This window comes from Cebus imitator, unplaced genomic scaffold (assembly GCF_001604975.1).
Source record: "Cebus imitator isolate Cc_AM_T3 unplaced genomic scaffold, Cebus_imitator-1.0 Scaffold118, whole genome shotgun sequence".
Taxonomy (NCBI): Eukaryota; Metazoa; Chordata; class Mammalia; order Primates; family Cebidae; genus Cebus; species Cebus imitator.
In genome coordinates this window covers 1,354,667-1,369,883 of record NW_016107433.1, presented here as the reverse complement: position 1 = coordinate 1,369,883, position 15,217 = coordinate 1,354,667, and the positions used below count along the sequence as shown (strand labels likewise).

At 51.1% G+C, this 15,217-nt stretch overlaps 1 protein-coding gene across 5 annotated transcripts; it reads left to right on the top strand.

Moving 5' to 3' along the window:
* Positions 1 to 997: 997 nt before the first annotated feature.
* DPEP2 (dipeptidase 2) lies at positions 998 to 14,434 on the top strand. 5 transcript variants are annotated; one of them, XM_037742312.1, is made up of 11 exons: positions 998 to 1,472; positions 8,283 to 8,588; positions 8,905 to 9,031; positions 9,348 to 9,477; positions 9,562 to 9,703; positions 10,327 to 10,396; positions 10,512 to 10,688; positions 11,389 to 11,473; positions 12,252 to 12,327; positions 13,836 to 13,971; positions 14,063 to 14,434. In XM_037742312.1, the coding sequence occupies exons 1-11, from the start codon at positions 1,435 to 1,437 to the stop codon at positions 14,315 to 14,317; spliced, it is 1,542 nt and encodes a 513-aa protein (XP_037598240.1). In that variant the 5' UTR covers positions 998 to 1,434; the 3' UTR covers positions 14,318 to 14,434. The 5 variants fall into 5 exon arrangements, with proteins under 5 accessions (XP_037598240.1, XP_037598242.1, XP_037598239.1 ...); XM_037742311.1 differs by lacking the exon at positions 998 to 1,472 and adding an exon at positions 6,761 to 7,302; XM_037742313.1 differs by lacking the exon at positions 998 to 1,472 and adding an exon at positions 6,761 to 7,309.
* The last annotated feature ends 783 nt before the right edge of the window (positions 14,435 to 15,217 follow it).

Genomic DNA, 15,217 nt, shown 5'->3' with positions numbered 1-15,217 from the left:
GCATCTGCCTTGGTCTCCCAAAGTGCTGGGATTATAGGCATGAGCCACCACACCCAGCCTCTTCTTTTTCTTCTTTCTCTTTTTTTTTTTTTTTTTAATCTTATGAAAAATGTTTCAGAAAAGGTATTTTATTTTTAAGACAGAGTCTCACTCTGTCCCAGAGGCTGGAATGCAGTAGAGCGACCATAGCTCACTGTAGCCTCTAATTCCTGGGCTCAAGCAATTCTCTCACCTCAGCCTCCTGAGTAGCTGGGACTACAGGCATGTGCCACCATGCCCAGATACTTTTCTATTATTATTATTTTTTGTAGAGAAGGGGTCTTACCATGTTTCCCAGGCTGGTCTTGAATGCCTGGCCTCATGCAATCCTCATACCTTGGCCTCCCAAAGTACTAGGATTACAGGCATGAGTCACCACCTCCTGTCCCCTGAGACACTTTTAAAGGCCTTGCTGGGTCCAGCTCCTGCACCCCAGGGCCCTCCAGCCTCCTCCCCATCCTCAGCTGATGGCACTAACTCAAGGACCTGAGTTAGTTGCCTGAGATTGGCAGGCAAGCCAATCTCAGGACAAAGGCTCCAAAGCCTTTGGGCTTCACACCAGAGTTACTAGAACATCTGGTTTCCATGAGCAGCCTAGTCAGAGTCAGACACTTCAAGTCCATCAGACAAGCATGTGTGACTTTGCTCTAGGGACCTTGTGTCCCAGATCCTCTGTACCGCATGAGCCCAGCTGCAAGAGGAACTCAGTGGTACACATGGGACCCAAGTCATCAATCGTCTTCATCAAAAAGCAACCCAGGGCTGGGCGTGGTGGCTCACCACTATAATCCCAGCACTTTGGGAGGCTGGGTAGATCACCTGAGGTCAGGAGTTCAAGGCCAATGTGGTGAAATCCCGTCTCTACTAAAAATAAAAAAATTAGCCAGGTGTGGTGGCTCATGCCTGTAGCCCCGGTTACTAGGGAGGCTGAGGCAGGAGAATCGCTAGAACCTGGAAGGCAGAGGTAGTGATCCAAGATCATGCCATTGTACTCCAGCCTGGGCAACAAAAGCAAAACTCCACCTCAAAAAAAAAAGAAAAGAAAAGCACCTCAGGAACCTCAGGAATGTTGGACAGAGAGGCTGGAGGGTTAGGGGTTGGGGAGAATGTTCGAGATATATTCAGGAGATGCAGATGCATTTGGGTTATTGTACTTCTCCTAGAAAGATAAACATTGACTGCCTTTTGAGGAAGAAAAATGTTATGTTAGCTATTTGCATTTCAGGAAGGGTGGCTTCAGCTTGGTGATTGGAGGATGTTTGTATACAGTGGCCAGGCTGTTTTCTGGCTTGGAAGACCATTGTTTCTTGGGAATTGTCTGTATCAGACATCATTGGAGCAGATCCAAGGTGACATCCAGGGGAAGCATGAGTCTCCAGCACCAGGGGGACTTGAATGCAGAGGATCATCATCTGGGCGCTGCTGGATACTGAGTAAGCCCCACTGCACCCCACCCCCACACTCTGAGCATGGAAGGCAGCCTGTGCAGCTATAACTCAGCCTGACTTTTTCCTTCCCTGCCTAGTCTTGAAATACACTGCAGATGAGTAGGGGCAGGTGAGCTGCACACCAGAATAAGCTTGGTGCTTGGAGCAAACTATTTCTACTGCTGCCTTCTCTGCAGATCTTGATTTATGCAAACACTGCATAGAAGAGGAAGTAGTGGGAAAAGCTGCTCACCTACCTACTCCTTCTTGGTAGCAAGATTCCCTATCCTGGCCTTGCCTCAACTGCCCTACCAGTTGGAAGCTGAGGTTGTGCCAAGACCCTGTGGTGGACATAGCATCCCTGATGTGGGCAGACTTTGGAAGACAGGAAGGTTTGTGCTATTTGCTGAGACTGGAGAGGCTGGTGGGAGCAGACTCTCCAGGAGTTGAAAGTCAAAGAAGGAAATTTGGGCTCACACCTGTAATTCCAGCACTTTGGGAGGCTGAGGTGGGCGGATCACAAGGTCAGGAGATCGAGACCATCCTGGCTAACACGGTGAAACCCCATCTCTACTAAAAATACAAAAAATTAACCAGGGTGGTGGTGGGTGCCTGTCATCCCAGCTTCTCAGGAAGGTGAGGCAGGAGAATCACTTGAACCCGGGAGGTGGAGGTTACAATGAGCCGAGATTGCACTAATACACTACAGCCTGGGCAATAGAGAGACTCCATCTCAAGAAAAACAAAAAAAACAAAGAAGGAAATTTGGTAGATCCTAAGAGCAATGAGAAGCCACAGAAGAACTTTAGGCAGGAGGATGCATTGGATTTTGTTTTTTGTTTTGTTAGTGATGGGGTATCACTCTGTTGCCCAGGCTAGGGTGCAGTGGTGCAATCATAGCTCATTGCAACCTTAAACTCCTGGGCTCAGGCAAACCTCCCTCCTCAGCCTCCTAAGTACCTGGGACCACAGGGATATACTAGTTATTTTTTTTCTTTTCTTTTTTGTTGAAAGAGTTCTTACTTATGTTGCCTAGACTGCTCTCAAACTCCAGCCTCAAGAGATCCTCTTGCCTCGGCCTCCGAAATTGCTGGGATTATAGGCAGGAGCCACTGTGCCCTACCAGATTTTGTTAAAAGAAGAACAGGCCAGGCATTATGGCTCACATGAACATTCATATCCCAGAGGTAAAGAAGTTCCAGCCAATGAGGTGGCCTCTCCTTCCCGTAACCTCATCCAAAGCCATCTCTGTGCCCTTCCCTTTGCAGGTACAACAGCACACACTAGTGAAGTCTTGGGAGCCACCAATATCAGTGACACAGACCTGATCACAGGGATTATTTGGGGTCAGAGGCCACGATCTAAGTTAGCCAGATGCTGGCAGTGGGCAGAGTGGAGAGAGGCAGAGGCAGGGAAGCTCAGGGCCTGACTCTAGAGCCACCCCTGTGTCACCGCTTATACCTCCTTATTGTCTGCCACCAATCCTGCTTGAAAGCATCTCCAAATCCTGCAGGTTCAGTCTCCAAACGTCTCCAGGTATATCTCCTTCCTGTTCCCACTGCTTCTTCCCCAGTACAGGCCCCTTCATTCCTTATCCCCTCCTGATCTCCTGGCCTCCAGCCCATTCCCTACAGAGAAGCCATATCTGTTTTTTCATTTTAAAAATTTTGGCTGGGAACAGTGGCTTACGCCTGTAATCCCAGCACTTTGGGAGGTTGAGGCGGGCAGATCACCTGAGGCCAGGAGTTTGAGACCAGCCTGGCCAAGAGGGTGAAATCCCATCTCTATTAAAAATACAAAAATTAGGCTGGGCACAGTGGCTCACGCCTGTAATCCCAGTACTTTGGGAGGCTGAGGTGGGTGGATTGCCTGAGCTCAGGAGTTCAAGACCAGCCTAGGCAACAAGGTGAAACCCCATGTCGACTAAAAAAAAAAATAAAAATAAAAAAAATAGCTGGGTGTGGTGGCATGTGCCTGTAGTCGCAGCTACTTGGGAGGCTGAGGAAGGAGAATTGCTTGAACCTAGGAGGGGGAGGTTGCAGTGAGTAGAGATCATGCCACTGCATTCCAGCCTAGGCGACAGAGCAAAACTCTGTCTCAAAAAACAAAAACAAAAACAAAACCAAAAATTAGCTGGGCATGGTGGCACGGGCCTGTAATCCCAGCTACTCAGGAGGCTGAGGCAGGAGAACCACTTGAACCTGGGAGGCGGAGGTTGCAGTGAGCTGAGATTGCGCCATTGCACTCCAGCCTGGGCAACAAGAGTAAAACTCTGTCTCAGGAAAAAAAAAAAAAAAAATATATATATATATATATATATATATATATATATATATATTTATATATTTATATATACACATATATAAATATATAAATATATATATATATATATATATATATATATATATATATATATATATTTTTTTTTTTTTACAAACAGGGTCTTGCTCTGTCACCCAGGCTGGAGTGCTATGGTGTCATCACAGTGCTCACTGCAACTAAAGGTCTGGGTGTGTTTGTGTTTCTGTGATTCGCTTTGTATGGTCCCCTCAAGGCCAAGTTTGAGGACTAAAGCTGCATATTATGGAAAATTATGTTGTCTGGCTTATTTCCTACAGAGACAGTGCTCACCTTTTTTGTCTCAACACAGCCTGCTTCTGCTGAGCTAGCAGGTACCTCAATCTCGAGAGGTCAGCCATTCGACCTCTGGAGAGAAGCTTAAATAAAATTCAAAAAGTTAAATTATTCCCACCTGGCCAGGTGTGGTGGCTCATGCCTGTAATCCCAGCATTTTGGGAGGCTGAGGTGGGTGGATCATGAGGTCAGGAGTTCAAGACCAGATTGGCCAAGATGGTGAAACCCCATCTCTACTAAAAAATACAAAAACTTAGCAAGGCGTGGTAGCATGTGCCTGTAATTCCAGCTAGTCAGGAGGCTGAGGCAGAGAACTACTTAAACCTGGTAGAGAAAGGTTGCAGTCAGCCAAGATCACACCACTGCACTCTAGTCTGAGCAACAGAGTGAGACTCCGTTAATTTTTTTTTTTTTTTAATATAAAAGACGGGGTTTCACCATGTTGGTCAGGCTGATCTTGAACTCCTGACCTCAGGTGATCCACCCGCCTTGGCCTCCAAAGTGCTTGGATTACAGGCGTGAGCCACCACGCCCGGCTGACTCCATTTCAAAAAAAAAAAAAAATTCTCCCCACCTACTCTTCTGTCAGCTGCTATTTATTTATTCCTACCTACCTCTTCCCTATTTTTAAATCTTTTTAAATTGACAAATAATAATTGACCAGCCTGGGCAATATAGTGAGACTCTGTCTCAAAAAAAAAAAAAAAAAAATTTAAAGTTAACCGAGGCCTAGTGTGGTGGCTCATGCCTGTAATCCAAGCACTTTGGAGGCCAAGGCGGGCGGATCACCTGAGGTCAGGAGTTCAAGACCAGCCAAACCAACATGGTGAAACCCCGTCTTTATTAAAAAAAAAAAAAAAAAAAAAAAATTAGCCAAGCATGGTGACAAGTACCTGTGGTCCCAGACTCGGGAGGATGAGGTGGGAGGACTGATAGAACCTAAGAGGTTAAGGCTGCAGTGAGAGGAGTCTGCACTACTTCACTCCAGCCTGGTGACAGAGCAAGACCCTATCTCAAAAACATATTAATAATAATAATTTGCCCATATTCATGAAGTACATAGTGACATTTTGTTGCTTTTTGTGTTTTTTTTGGAGGTGGGGGGAGGGAAATGGGGTCTTACTCTGTCGTCCAGGCTGGAGTGCAGTGGCCCAATCTCAGCTCACTGCCATTTCCACCTCTGGGGTTTAAATGATTCTCCCACCTCAGCCTCCCAGGTAGCTGCGATTACAGGCACGAGCCAGCAAGCCTGGCTAATTTTTGTATTTTTAGTAGAGACATGGTTTCACCATGTTGACCAGGCTGGTCTCACACTCTTGACCTCAGGTGATCTGCCCACCTTGGCCTCCCAAAGTGCTGGGATTACAGGCCTGAGCCACTGTACCCCGCCCATAGTAATGTTTAGATACATATAATGTATAATGTTCAGATTCAGTCTCTCATTCTTTATGCCCCTTACTTCCTGGGGCTCTCAGGAGTGGAATAAACTGTTTATCCCCCAAACCCACATCTTTGACCTGGAGACCAGCAAATGCAAGAGCTTCTCCTCCCTGTCACTAATCAACTGGGTGTGGGGGGAAGGAAGGAAGCCAGTCTGAGTTGGGTTACCCAAAACCACACCCTACTGTTCTCTGAAGCAGAGCCCAAGAGGACTTACCCTCTGCAGTGGGCCTCCCTATAGAACCCTATAGTGGCTCACACCTATACTCCCAGCACTTTGGGAGGCCAAGGTGAGAGGATCACTTGAAGCCAGAAGTTTGAGACCAGCCTGGGCAACAAAGCAAGATATTGTCTTGAATTTAAAAAAAAAAAAAAAAAAAAAGGCCAGTCGTGGTGGCTCACACCTGTAATCCAAATACTTTGGAGGCCAAGATGGGCAGATCACCTGAGGTCGGGAGTTCAAGACCAGCCTGACCAAATGGTGAAACCCCGTCTTAAAATAAAGAGGCCAGGTGTGATAGCTCACCCCAGTAATCCCAGCATTTAGGGAGGTGGAGGTGAGCGGATTGCTTGAGGCCAGCAGTTCAAGACCAGCCTGGGCAACATGGCAAAACCCCATCTCTACTAAACATACAAAATTTATCCGGGCATGTTGGTGTATATCCCAGCTACTCGGGAGGTTAAGGCAGAAGAATCACTTGAACCCAGGAGGTGGAGATTGCAGTGAGCCGAGATTGTGCCACTACACTCTAGCCTGGGCAACAAAGTAAGACTCTGTCTCAAAACAAACAAGCAAACGAACAAACAAAAGGCCCCCTTTGGCAGCAGTACACATGGGAGTTAACCCACCATGAGCACTTGGCCATCTATTTGCCTTCCTCCTGGATAGCAGACACTGGACAACATCAAGTGCGCAGTCCCTAAAATATATCAAGACTGGGTTCACTTCTTTCTTTCTTTTCTTTTTTCTCTCTCTCACTCTCTCTTTCTCTCTCTCTTTCTTTTTTTTGAAACAGAGTCTCACTCTGTCGCCCAGGCTGGAGTACAATGGCATAATCTTGGCTCACTGTAATCTCCACCTCCCGGGTTCAAGCAATTCTCCTGCCTCAGGCTCCTGAGTAGCTGGGACTGCAGGCATGCACCACCATGCCTGGCTAATTTTTGTATTTTTAGTAGAGACGGGCTTCACCATGTTGGCCAGGCTGGTCTCAAACTCCTGACCTCAGGTGATCCACCCGCCTTGGCCTCCCAAAGTGCTGGGATTACAGGCGTAAGCCACCATTGCCCAGCCGGATCAGTGTCTTTTTAGGAGGCCTTCTTGCATCTCTAGTCATCAGGCCTACCCATGCACTGATCAGCCCTGCCACCTGGGGGAGGCTCCAAAGATGGAGCAGCTCCAGGGGGTGCCAAGGTTCAGGCAGGAGGAGGCAAAGATCTCTGAGGACAAAGGGGTTTGGTCACAGTCCCTGAAGCTCTCAGGTGGTAGGGCTCCTGTGAGCAGACACATCCCCTGTGCATCTGTGCTTGTGTGCCTGTGTGGTTGGGGGTCCTTCCTGGAGGAGGCAGCTAGGGTGAGGGCCCCAGGCTGGCAATAGGGTGGGGCCTGTCGTCAAGGAAGGGAACTCAGCCCTGGAGGCTTCTGTGAGAGCTCAAGCCACAGGAGCCACGAGATAAGGGGAGTGTGCATGCAGAACCCAGGTTCCAGGCCTTTCGTCAGGCCCCTTACTACTGACCTGGATGAAGCCGTGGCTTCCACACGGAGGTAGGAGGTATGGTCAGCAGGTCAGCCAGAAGCTTTGGGAGGAAGCTCTAGTTCGGAGCTCCGCTGTGCTAGAAATTACTTCATTTCCTTCCATGCAGTTCGTTGTGTGGGTTCCTGCTTTGTTGAGTGAGTGTTCCCTGGCAGTGGCCAGATGCTTGCTCTGCTCTCATCCCAAATGTCTCTCCACTGGGGTCCTGAAGAAATGTGGCAGCTTCTTAGGAAGGAGCTCTTTACTGAGGCTGATGGGGGGGCAGTGGTGGGGGGAGGAGCAGGGGGCAGGGGGTGGGGGAGAAGGGGGACGGGGGCAGAAGGGGGCAGCGGAGTGCTCCTGACAGGTCGCAGTTGTTGGGAGACTCCCCAGGGTATAGGCTTGAGGGCCTAAGTTGCAGGAGTGAGAAGGCCAGGGCCAGGAGGCGCCTACCTAAATCCAGTCCACAGAGTTAACCCCTCATTTCCAGAGCTTATCTTCTCCCCAACACCTACCCACAGCCCAGCACTAGGAAATCCAGAGCCCAGAGCACTATGGTCACAGGAACACATGTGGTCCTCCGTGGCGGGGGACAGGTTGCAGGCAGCTGGGGACATGATGTGGTCCGCAGATCTCCCAGGGCAGAGTGGAGGGCCACTGTTTGAGAGAAGCACCCCAGGCCCTCTGTCTTAGAGAGGAAGTCTAGGGGTAGCACAGAAGCCACCTGCGTCGGCCCCCTGGGGACAGTGGGAGAGGTGGAGGGACCTGAGACAGGCCGCGAGTGGGCGCCCAGGACAGGGGTCCGCCCAGCCGGCGGGAGCGCCCTTAGGGATAACAGCGAGAGGGTCGGGCGCCCTCTGGTGGCTGCGTTGCGCGACGCAGCCGCTCTCCGCACATCCGTCGCGGGGCCCAGAGACTTCTACAGCCTCCTGGTGAGGTCACGCCAATTGGTAACCTGAATCGAGGGTCGGGACTTCATCGTCGCGCTCTGCCCCTCGCCCATCCCTCTCAGGCTCTCTGACCGTCACCCCTGCCCGGCCCTGTGCAACATGCAGCCCGCCGGCCTCGAGGGTCTCTGCACCTTTGGTCGGTGGCCTCTGCTGAGTCCGCTGGTCCTGTTCCTGCTGCTGCTGCTCCAGATTGTAACCTGCGCCCACAACGCGCCGGGCACCCACAGAGCCCTCACTACGCTGGGCACCCCCAGAGCTCACATCACACTAGGCAGCTACGCTCCCTGGACTGCACTGGGTAGTCCCAGCACCCAGGGCCTGGGAGAGCAGGCACGGGCCCTGATGCGGAACTTCCCGCTGGTGGACGGGTGCGTAATTGCTGCATGGGGGCGATGGGGGCTGAGTGCACTCCTGGGCAGGGGAGGATCCCAGAGTATGCACGGCTGTGGAGGAGTCTCCCTCACACCACACCCCTGGATGCTCTCTCTTCTGTCATGCATGGGTACCCTTTCCCCTCTGTCACCCCCTCTCTGGTGGGCACCCCTATCCCAGACCTCAGGGGGTCTCAATATAGCCCTGTGACACTGTGGAGTGGGGGATCCCCAGATGTGTCCTGCTTGAACTGGAGGCCTAAGAGGCTCCTCTGTCTGTCCTCCGCCTGACCCTGCCTCGACATCCCTCCAGCCACAACGACCTGCCCCTGATCCTGAGGCAGGTTTACCAGAAAGGCCTCCAGGATATTAACCTGCGCAATTTCAGCTACGGCCAGACCAGCCTGGACAGGCTCAGAGATGGCCTCGTGGGTGCCCAGGTACTACAGGGACACATGAGGTGCCACAGCATGGCTGCTGGGGGATGTTGGGGAGAGTGAGGACCCGAGAGATCACAAGTTAGTCACATGAGAACTCAGTTACCATAGTGAACCAAAAAGTGTCATGATATGGATGCTGGGGGGTGCAGGGGCCACAGCAAGCCAGCTTGGCGGACAGGAAGACCCCGTGGAAGAAGCAGTACATTACTTGTGGCCTTCTGGCCCACTGGGTGCTGTGTCAGCTGTGGAGGCTGTGAACAGTCCAGGGTACTCCAAAGCAGCCCCTTCCCAAGCCAAACCCTGGCCTTCTCCCCAGTTCTGGTCGGCCTACGTGCCATGCCAGACGCAGGACCGGGATGCCCTGCGCCTCACCCTGGAGCAGATTGACCTCATTCACCGCATGTGTGCCTCATATTCTGAGCTGGAGCTTGTGACCTCAGCTGAAGGTAGGTGCATTGATGGGAATTATTAGGAACTTGATTGAACTACTCCAGCCCCTAAAAGTAATCACCTGACCTATTTGTCCCCAGCTCTGAACAACACCCAGAAATTGGCCTGCCTCATCGGTGTGGAGGGCGGCCACTCACTGGACAATAGCCTCTCCATCTTACGTACCTTCTACATGCTGGGAGTGCGCTACCTGACGCTCACCCACACCTGCAACACACCCTGGTGAGCCTAGTGCAGATGGTGTGGGACCACTGAGGCAGGGGCAGGGATCTGCCTGAGGTCACTGTGGACCCAGAGCAAGCTTTACTGCTGGGATCTGGTAGTGACTCTGGAGTGGGGAGGGGAGCTGGGATTCTGGAGTTTTCAGAATAAGACTGAACTCCTGGCCAGATGTGGTGGTTCACGCCTGTAATCCCAACACTTTGGGAGGCTGAGGCAGACAGATCACCTAAGGCCAGGAGTTCGAGACCAGCCTGGCCAAGATGGTGAAACCCCATCTTGATGAAATATATAAAATTAGCCAGGCGTAGTGGTATGTGCCTGTTATCCCAGATACTTGGGAAGCTGAGGCACCAGAATCTCTTAAACCCAGGAGGTACAAGTTGCAGTGAGCCGAGATCACATCACTGCACTCCAGCCTGGGTGACAAAGCGGGACTCCATCTAAAAAAAAAGACTAGCCCCCCACAGGGCCCTCCTGCTACCAGGCATGGCCCATTTGCACAGCCCATGTTGGATCCCTGCTTTTGTTCCCAGGGGTCGCAGGGATAGAGGGTGTGTAGGGCTTCTATGCTCTTGTAGCCAAGGAACAGCTACCAGTCAGGATGCTTTCTGGCCACCCTGCAGGGCAGAGAGCTCAGCTAAGGGTGTCCACTCCTTCTACAACAACGTCAGCGGGCTGACTGCCTTTGGTGAGGTGAGGACCCTGGTTCACACCCCACCCCACACAAATGTGCACACCCCAGCTGTTTCTTACAGATAAATATGCACATGTGCACCCCTGATACCCTTCTCCCAATGTGTCCCCACAGAAAGTGGTGGCAGAAATGAACCGCCTGGGCATGATGGTAGACTTGTCCCATGTCTCAGACACTGTGGCACGGCGGGCCCTGGAAGTGTCACAGGCACCTGTGATCTTTTCCCACTCGGCTGCCCAGGGTGTGTGCAACAGTGCTCGGAATGTTCCTGATGACATCCTGCAGCTTCTGGTGAGAAAACTGCCCAGCCCAGAAACCTAAAGCAAGAGGTTCAAGCCAGGAGCCCTTTGGCAGGGTACAGTGGCTCACGCCTATAATTCCAGCACCTTGGGAGGCCGAGGTAGGCGGATCACTTAAGGTCAGGAGTTGGAGACCAGCCTGGCCAACATGGGGAAACCCTGTCTCGACTAAAAATGCAAAAATTAGCCTGGCATGGTGGTGGGCGCCTGTAATCCCAGCTACTCAGGAGGCTGAGACAGGAGAATTGCTGGAACCCAGGAAGCAGAGAGGTTGCAATGAGCCAAGATTGCACCATAGCTCTCCAGCCTCAGCGACAGAGTGAGACCCTGCCAACAAAAACAAAAATGAAAACAAAAAAAAAAATGAGCCCTTGAACCTGAGGCCCTGCTCCCTCTACCTCCTCAAACTTCAAGCTGAAACCTTTTGCCCCACAACCCCACAGTCCACATCCAGGAGTGGGGGGTTCCACATGGTTAATACGTATATTCCTCTACTCCTCAAAGCAAGTGCCAAGACACCTGTACTAGACCAGGGCCTAGACTCCTCCATTCACACAAACCCAGAGAGGTGAAGATTCCTCTGACTCCTGAAGCCAGGGCTCAACACCACCTCCAGGGATCCAGAGGGTGGCAGGGCAGGTATGCAGTTTGCTTAGGGGCCAGGCTGAGTGTCCACTTGCCTGCCCCTACAGAAGAAGAACGGTGGCATTGTGATGGTGTCCTTGTCCATGGGAGTGATACAGTGCAACCCATCAGCCAATGTGTCCACGGTGGCAGGTAAGCCCCGCTCCCGGGCTCTCTGAGCAGTTCTGATTTGCACCTGAAGACTTGGGAGGGCCTCATGACTGTCCCAGTGGTTTCACTGAAAAAATGCAATGATGGACAGGACACAGCACCTTGGTCACATGGAGCTGCAGCCACAGAGTCAAAGCTGCAGTCTTTTTTTTTTTTTTTTTTTAAGATGGGGTTTCACCATGATGGCCAGGCTGAGGCTGGTCTTGAACTCCTGACCTCAGGTGATCCACCCACCTCAGCCTCCCAAAGTGCTAGGATTACAGGCGTGAGCCACCGCACCCTGCCCAAAGCTGCAGTCCTGATGGGCGTAAGGGAAGAGCCAGACATAGAACCTGAGTGCTAAGTATCTGCACCTCTGCAGGGAGTCACCAGAGCACCCTGCCCCAGCTTCTGGCTAAGAGACTGGAAGGCCTCTTAGGTCTCTGGGGTCTTTGTCAGTTATACTCTTTTCCCTCTGTCATCTCCCATAGAAAGGAGCCCCTACCAGGTTCTCAAGGAGACTAGAGGCAGGTTGAATCCTAGGTGGGAAATGGTCCAGACAGGTGGCTCTGGGGATCCACCCCAAACCTGAAATCCAGGCCAGAATCCATTCAGGTCAAATCTCAGGGTTCTCAGGTTGCCAAGCTAGGTCCCAGGCAATGAAGGAATTAGCCTGCCTGGCCTACAGGCTGCAAGAAGGAGACTTAGCATAGTCCAGCCACAGTAGCACACCTGTTCTGGAAGCCCTACGCAGCCAACTCTCCACCTGCCCTCTCTCCAGATCACTTCGACCACATCAAGGCAGTCATCGGATCCAAGTTCATCGGGATTGGCGGAGATTATGATGGGGCTGGCAAGTGAGTGCTTCCCTGTGGCTTTTCTGAAGCTAGCTGCATAGCAGTGGTGACTTCACGGTCACCATAGCCACCATGTCTTTTAGGCCTTGACCACCTGGCGTCTCCCCACTCCCAGGATCAGTTCCCTGGGCTCTCCTATTTGTCTTCATCCCAGTGACCCCACTCTAGGACATTATATTTGGCGAAACCACCAAACGGAGCTCATCTGCCCAGCACTGCATGTACCCTCAGTCCCAGGAGACCCACTCCCTCTGAAGCAGACTGTCAGCATGGTTTGGTGTGCGCTGACCATCTTCTCCACCCTGTGCACAGTGGCTGTGTTTGCACGCACTGTTTTCTGAAGAAGCTCTTCCTCCTCCTTCTCCTCCTCCTCCTCCTCCATCTCTTCCTCCTCCTTCTTTCTTCTTCTCCTTCTCCTTCTTGTTCTTCTCCTTTTCTTCTTCTTCTCAGGGTCTCGCTCTGTTGGCTGGGCTGGGATGCAGTGGTGCAATCTTGGCTCACTGCACCCTTGACTTTCCAGGCTCAAGCAATCCTGCCATCTCAGCCTCCCAAGTAGCTGGGGCTATAGGCAAGTGACACCATGCCCGGCTAATTTTATTTTTTGTAGAGATGGGGTCTCACTATGTTGCCCAGGCTGGTCTTGAACTCCTGGACTCAAGTGATCCTCCTGCCTTGGTCTCCTAAAGTGCTGAGATTACAGGCCTGAGCCATCTCATTGGACCTTTTCTTCTTCTTCTTTTTTGAGACAGAGTCTCACTCTGTTGCCCAGCCTGGAGTGCAGTGGTGCAATCTCAGCTCACTGCAACCTCTGCTTCCTGGGTTCAAGAGAATCTCCTGCCTCAGCTTCCCAAGTAGTTGGGATTACAGTTGTGTACCACGACACCCTGCTAATGTTTTTTTTTTTNAACCATCTTTCCCTTTTTACTTTATTTTTTGTTTTGTTTTGTTTGTTATTGAGACACAGTCTCTGTCACTGAGGCTGGAGTGTAATAGTGTGAACATGGCTCACTGCAGCCTCAACCACCAGGGCTCAAGTGATTCTCTTGCCTCAGCCTTCCCTGTAGCTCAGACCACAGGCACCTACCTCCATGCTCAGTTTATTGATTTTTTTTTTTTTTTTTAAGATGGGGTTTGTTTCACCATGTTGGCCAGGCTGGTCTTGAACTCCTGACCTCAAGTGATCCACCCACCTCAGCCTCCCAAAGTGCTAGGATTACAGGTGTGAGCCACCACACCTGGCCATTTTCTTCTTTTTAACTCTGGTTGGTGGGGTGGGGGAGATCATTTGCCTTCAGTGAAAGGCATAGATCTTAATAGTATGATTCGATGAGTTTTGATAAATATTCAAGGAGGTTTTGAGGCCTCCTTCTGAAGGATGAAGAGCAGGGGAGGATCACCTTCACTTTCCATACCTGATCAGGGCTGGGGTTTCATGGACCCTGGGCTGTGGTTCTGAGTCAGGATCAGGGAATCAGGTCTGAAACCCACACTGGCTGGTGGCCACACAGATTCCCTGAGGGGCTGGAGGACGTGTCCACATACCCTATCCTGATAGAGGAGTTGCTGAGTCGTGGCTGGAGTGAGGAAGAGCTTCAGGGTGTCCTTCGAGGAAACCTGCTGCGGGTCTTCAGACAAGTGGAACAGGTATGCGAGGCTGGGCAAGAGAGTAGCCCACGGGTCTGAGCAGGTGTGTTGAGGAGAGCTGTGGAAGCTGAGCACCAACTGCCACCTCTAGGTACGGGAAGAAAACAAAGGGCGAAGCCCCTTGGAGGATATGTTCCCAAATGAGCAGCTGAGCAGTTCCTGCCACTCCGACCTCTCACGTCTGCGTCAGAGACAGCATCTGACTTCAGACCAGAAACTCACTGACATTCCTACACACTGGACACCCAAGTTACCACTCAAGTGGTCACTCTCAGAGTCCTCCCCACACATGGCCCCAGTCCTCACAGTTGTGGCCACCTTCCCAGTCCTTATTCTGTGGCTCTGATGACCCAGTTAGTCCTGCCAGATGTCACTGTAGCAAGCCACAGACACCCCACAAAGTTTCCCTGTTGTGCAGGCACAAACATTTCCTGAAAATAAATGTTTTGGACACAGAACCAGACATGAGTTTCCTTCTCTGCAGTAGGGTCTGGTGGCACAGTCTCCCAATGCCGGTGGTTGGGAGGACCCTGCATTTCAGCCACCAGTTGTTCAAGGAAGGACTGTTGGCAGGAGCCCGAGGTGACTCAGGTGGTTAAGCTCAGCACTGGACGAAAACAGTCGTGGATCTGGTGGCAGGAGGGTGGACCCTATTCCATATTCCCTCTGAGTAGCTCAACTGTTATTTTATTTTATTTTATTATTTTGCTGTTGTTGTTGAGATGGAGTCTTGTTCTGTCGCCCAGGCTGGAGTGTAGTGGTGCAATCTCGGCTCACTGCAACCTCCACCTCCCAGGTTCAAGCAATTCTCCTGCCTCAGCCTCCCAAGCAGCTGGGACTACAGGCGCCTGCCACCACACCCAGCTAATTTTTTGTATTTTTTTTAGTAGAGATGGGGTTTCACCATATTAGTCTCAAACTCCTGACCTTGTAACCCACCCGCCTTGCCCTCCCAAAGGGCTGGGATTATAGGCGTGAGCCACTGCACCCGGCCTCTTTTCTTTATTTTTAATTATTATTATTATTATTATTTTTTGAGACAGAGTCTCACTTTGTCATCCAGGCTGGAGTACAGTGGCACAAGCATAGCTCACTGCAGCTTTTAACTCCTGGGCTCAAGTGATCCTCCTGCTTCAGCCTCTAAAGTAGCTGGGACTGTAAGCGTGCACCACCACACTCAGCTAATTTATTTATTTTATTTTTATTTTTACTTTCTGGCTTTTTTTCTTTTTTTTTTTTTTTTTTT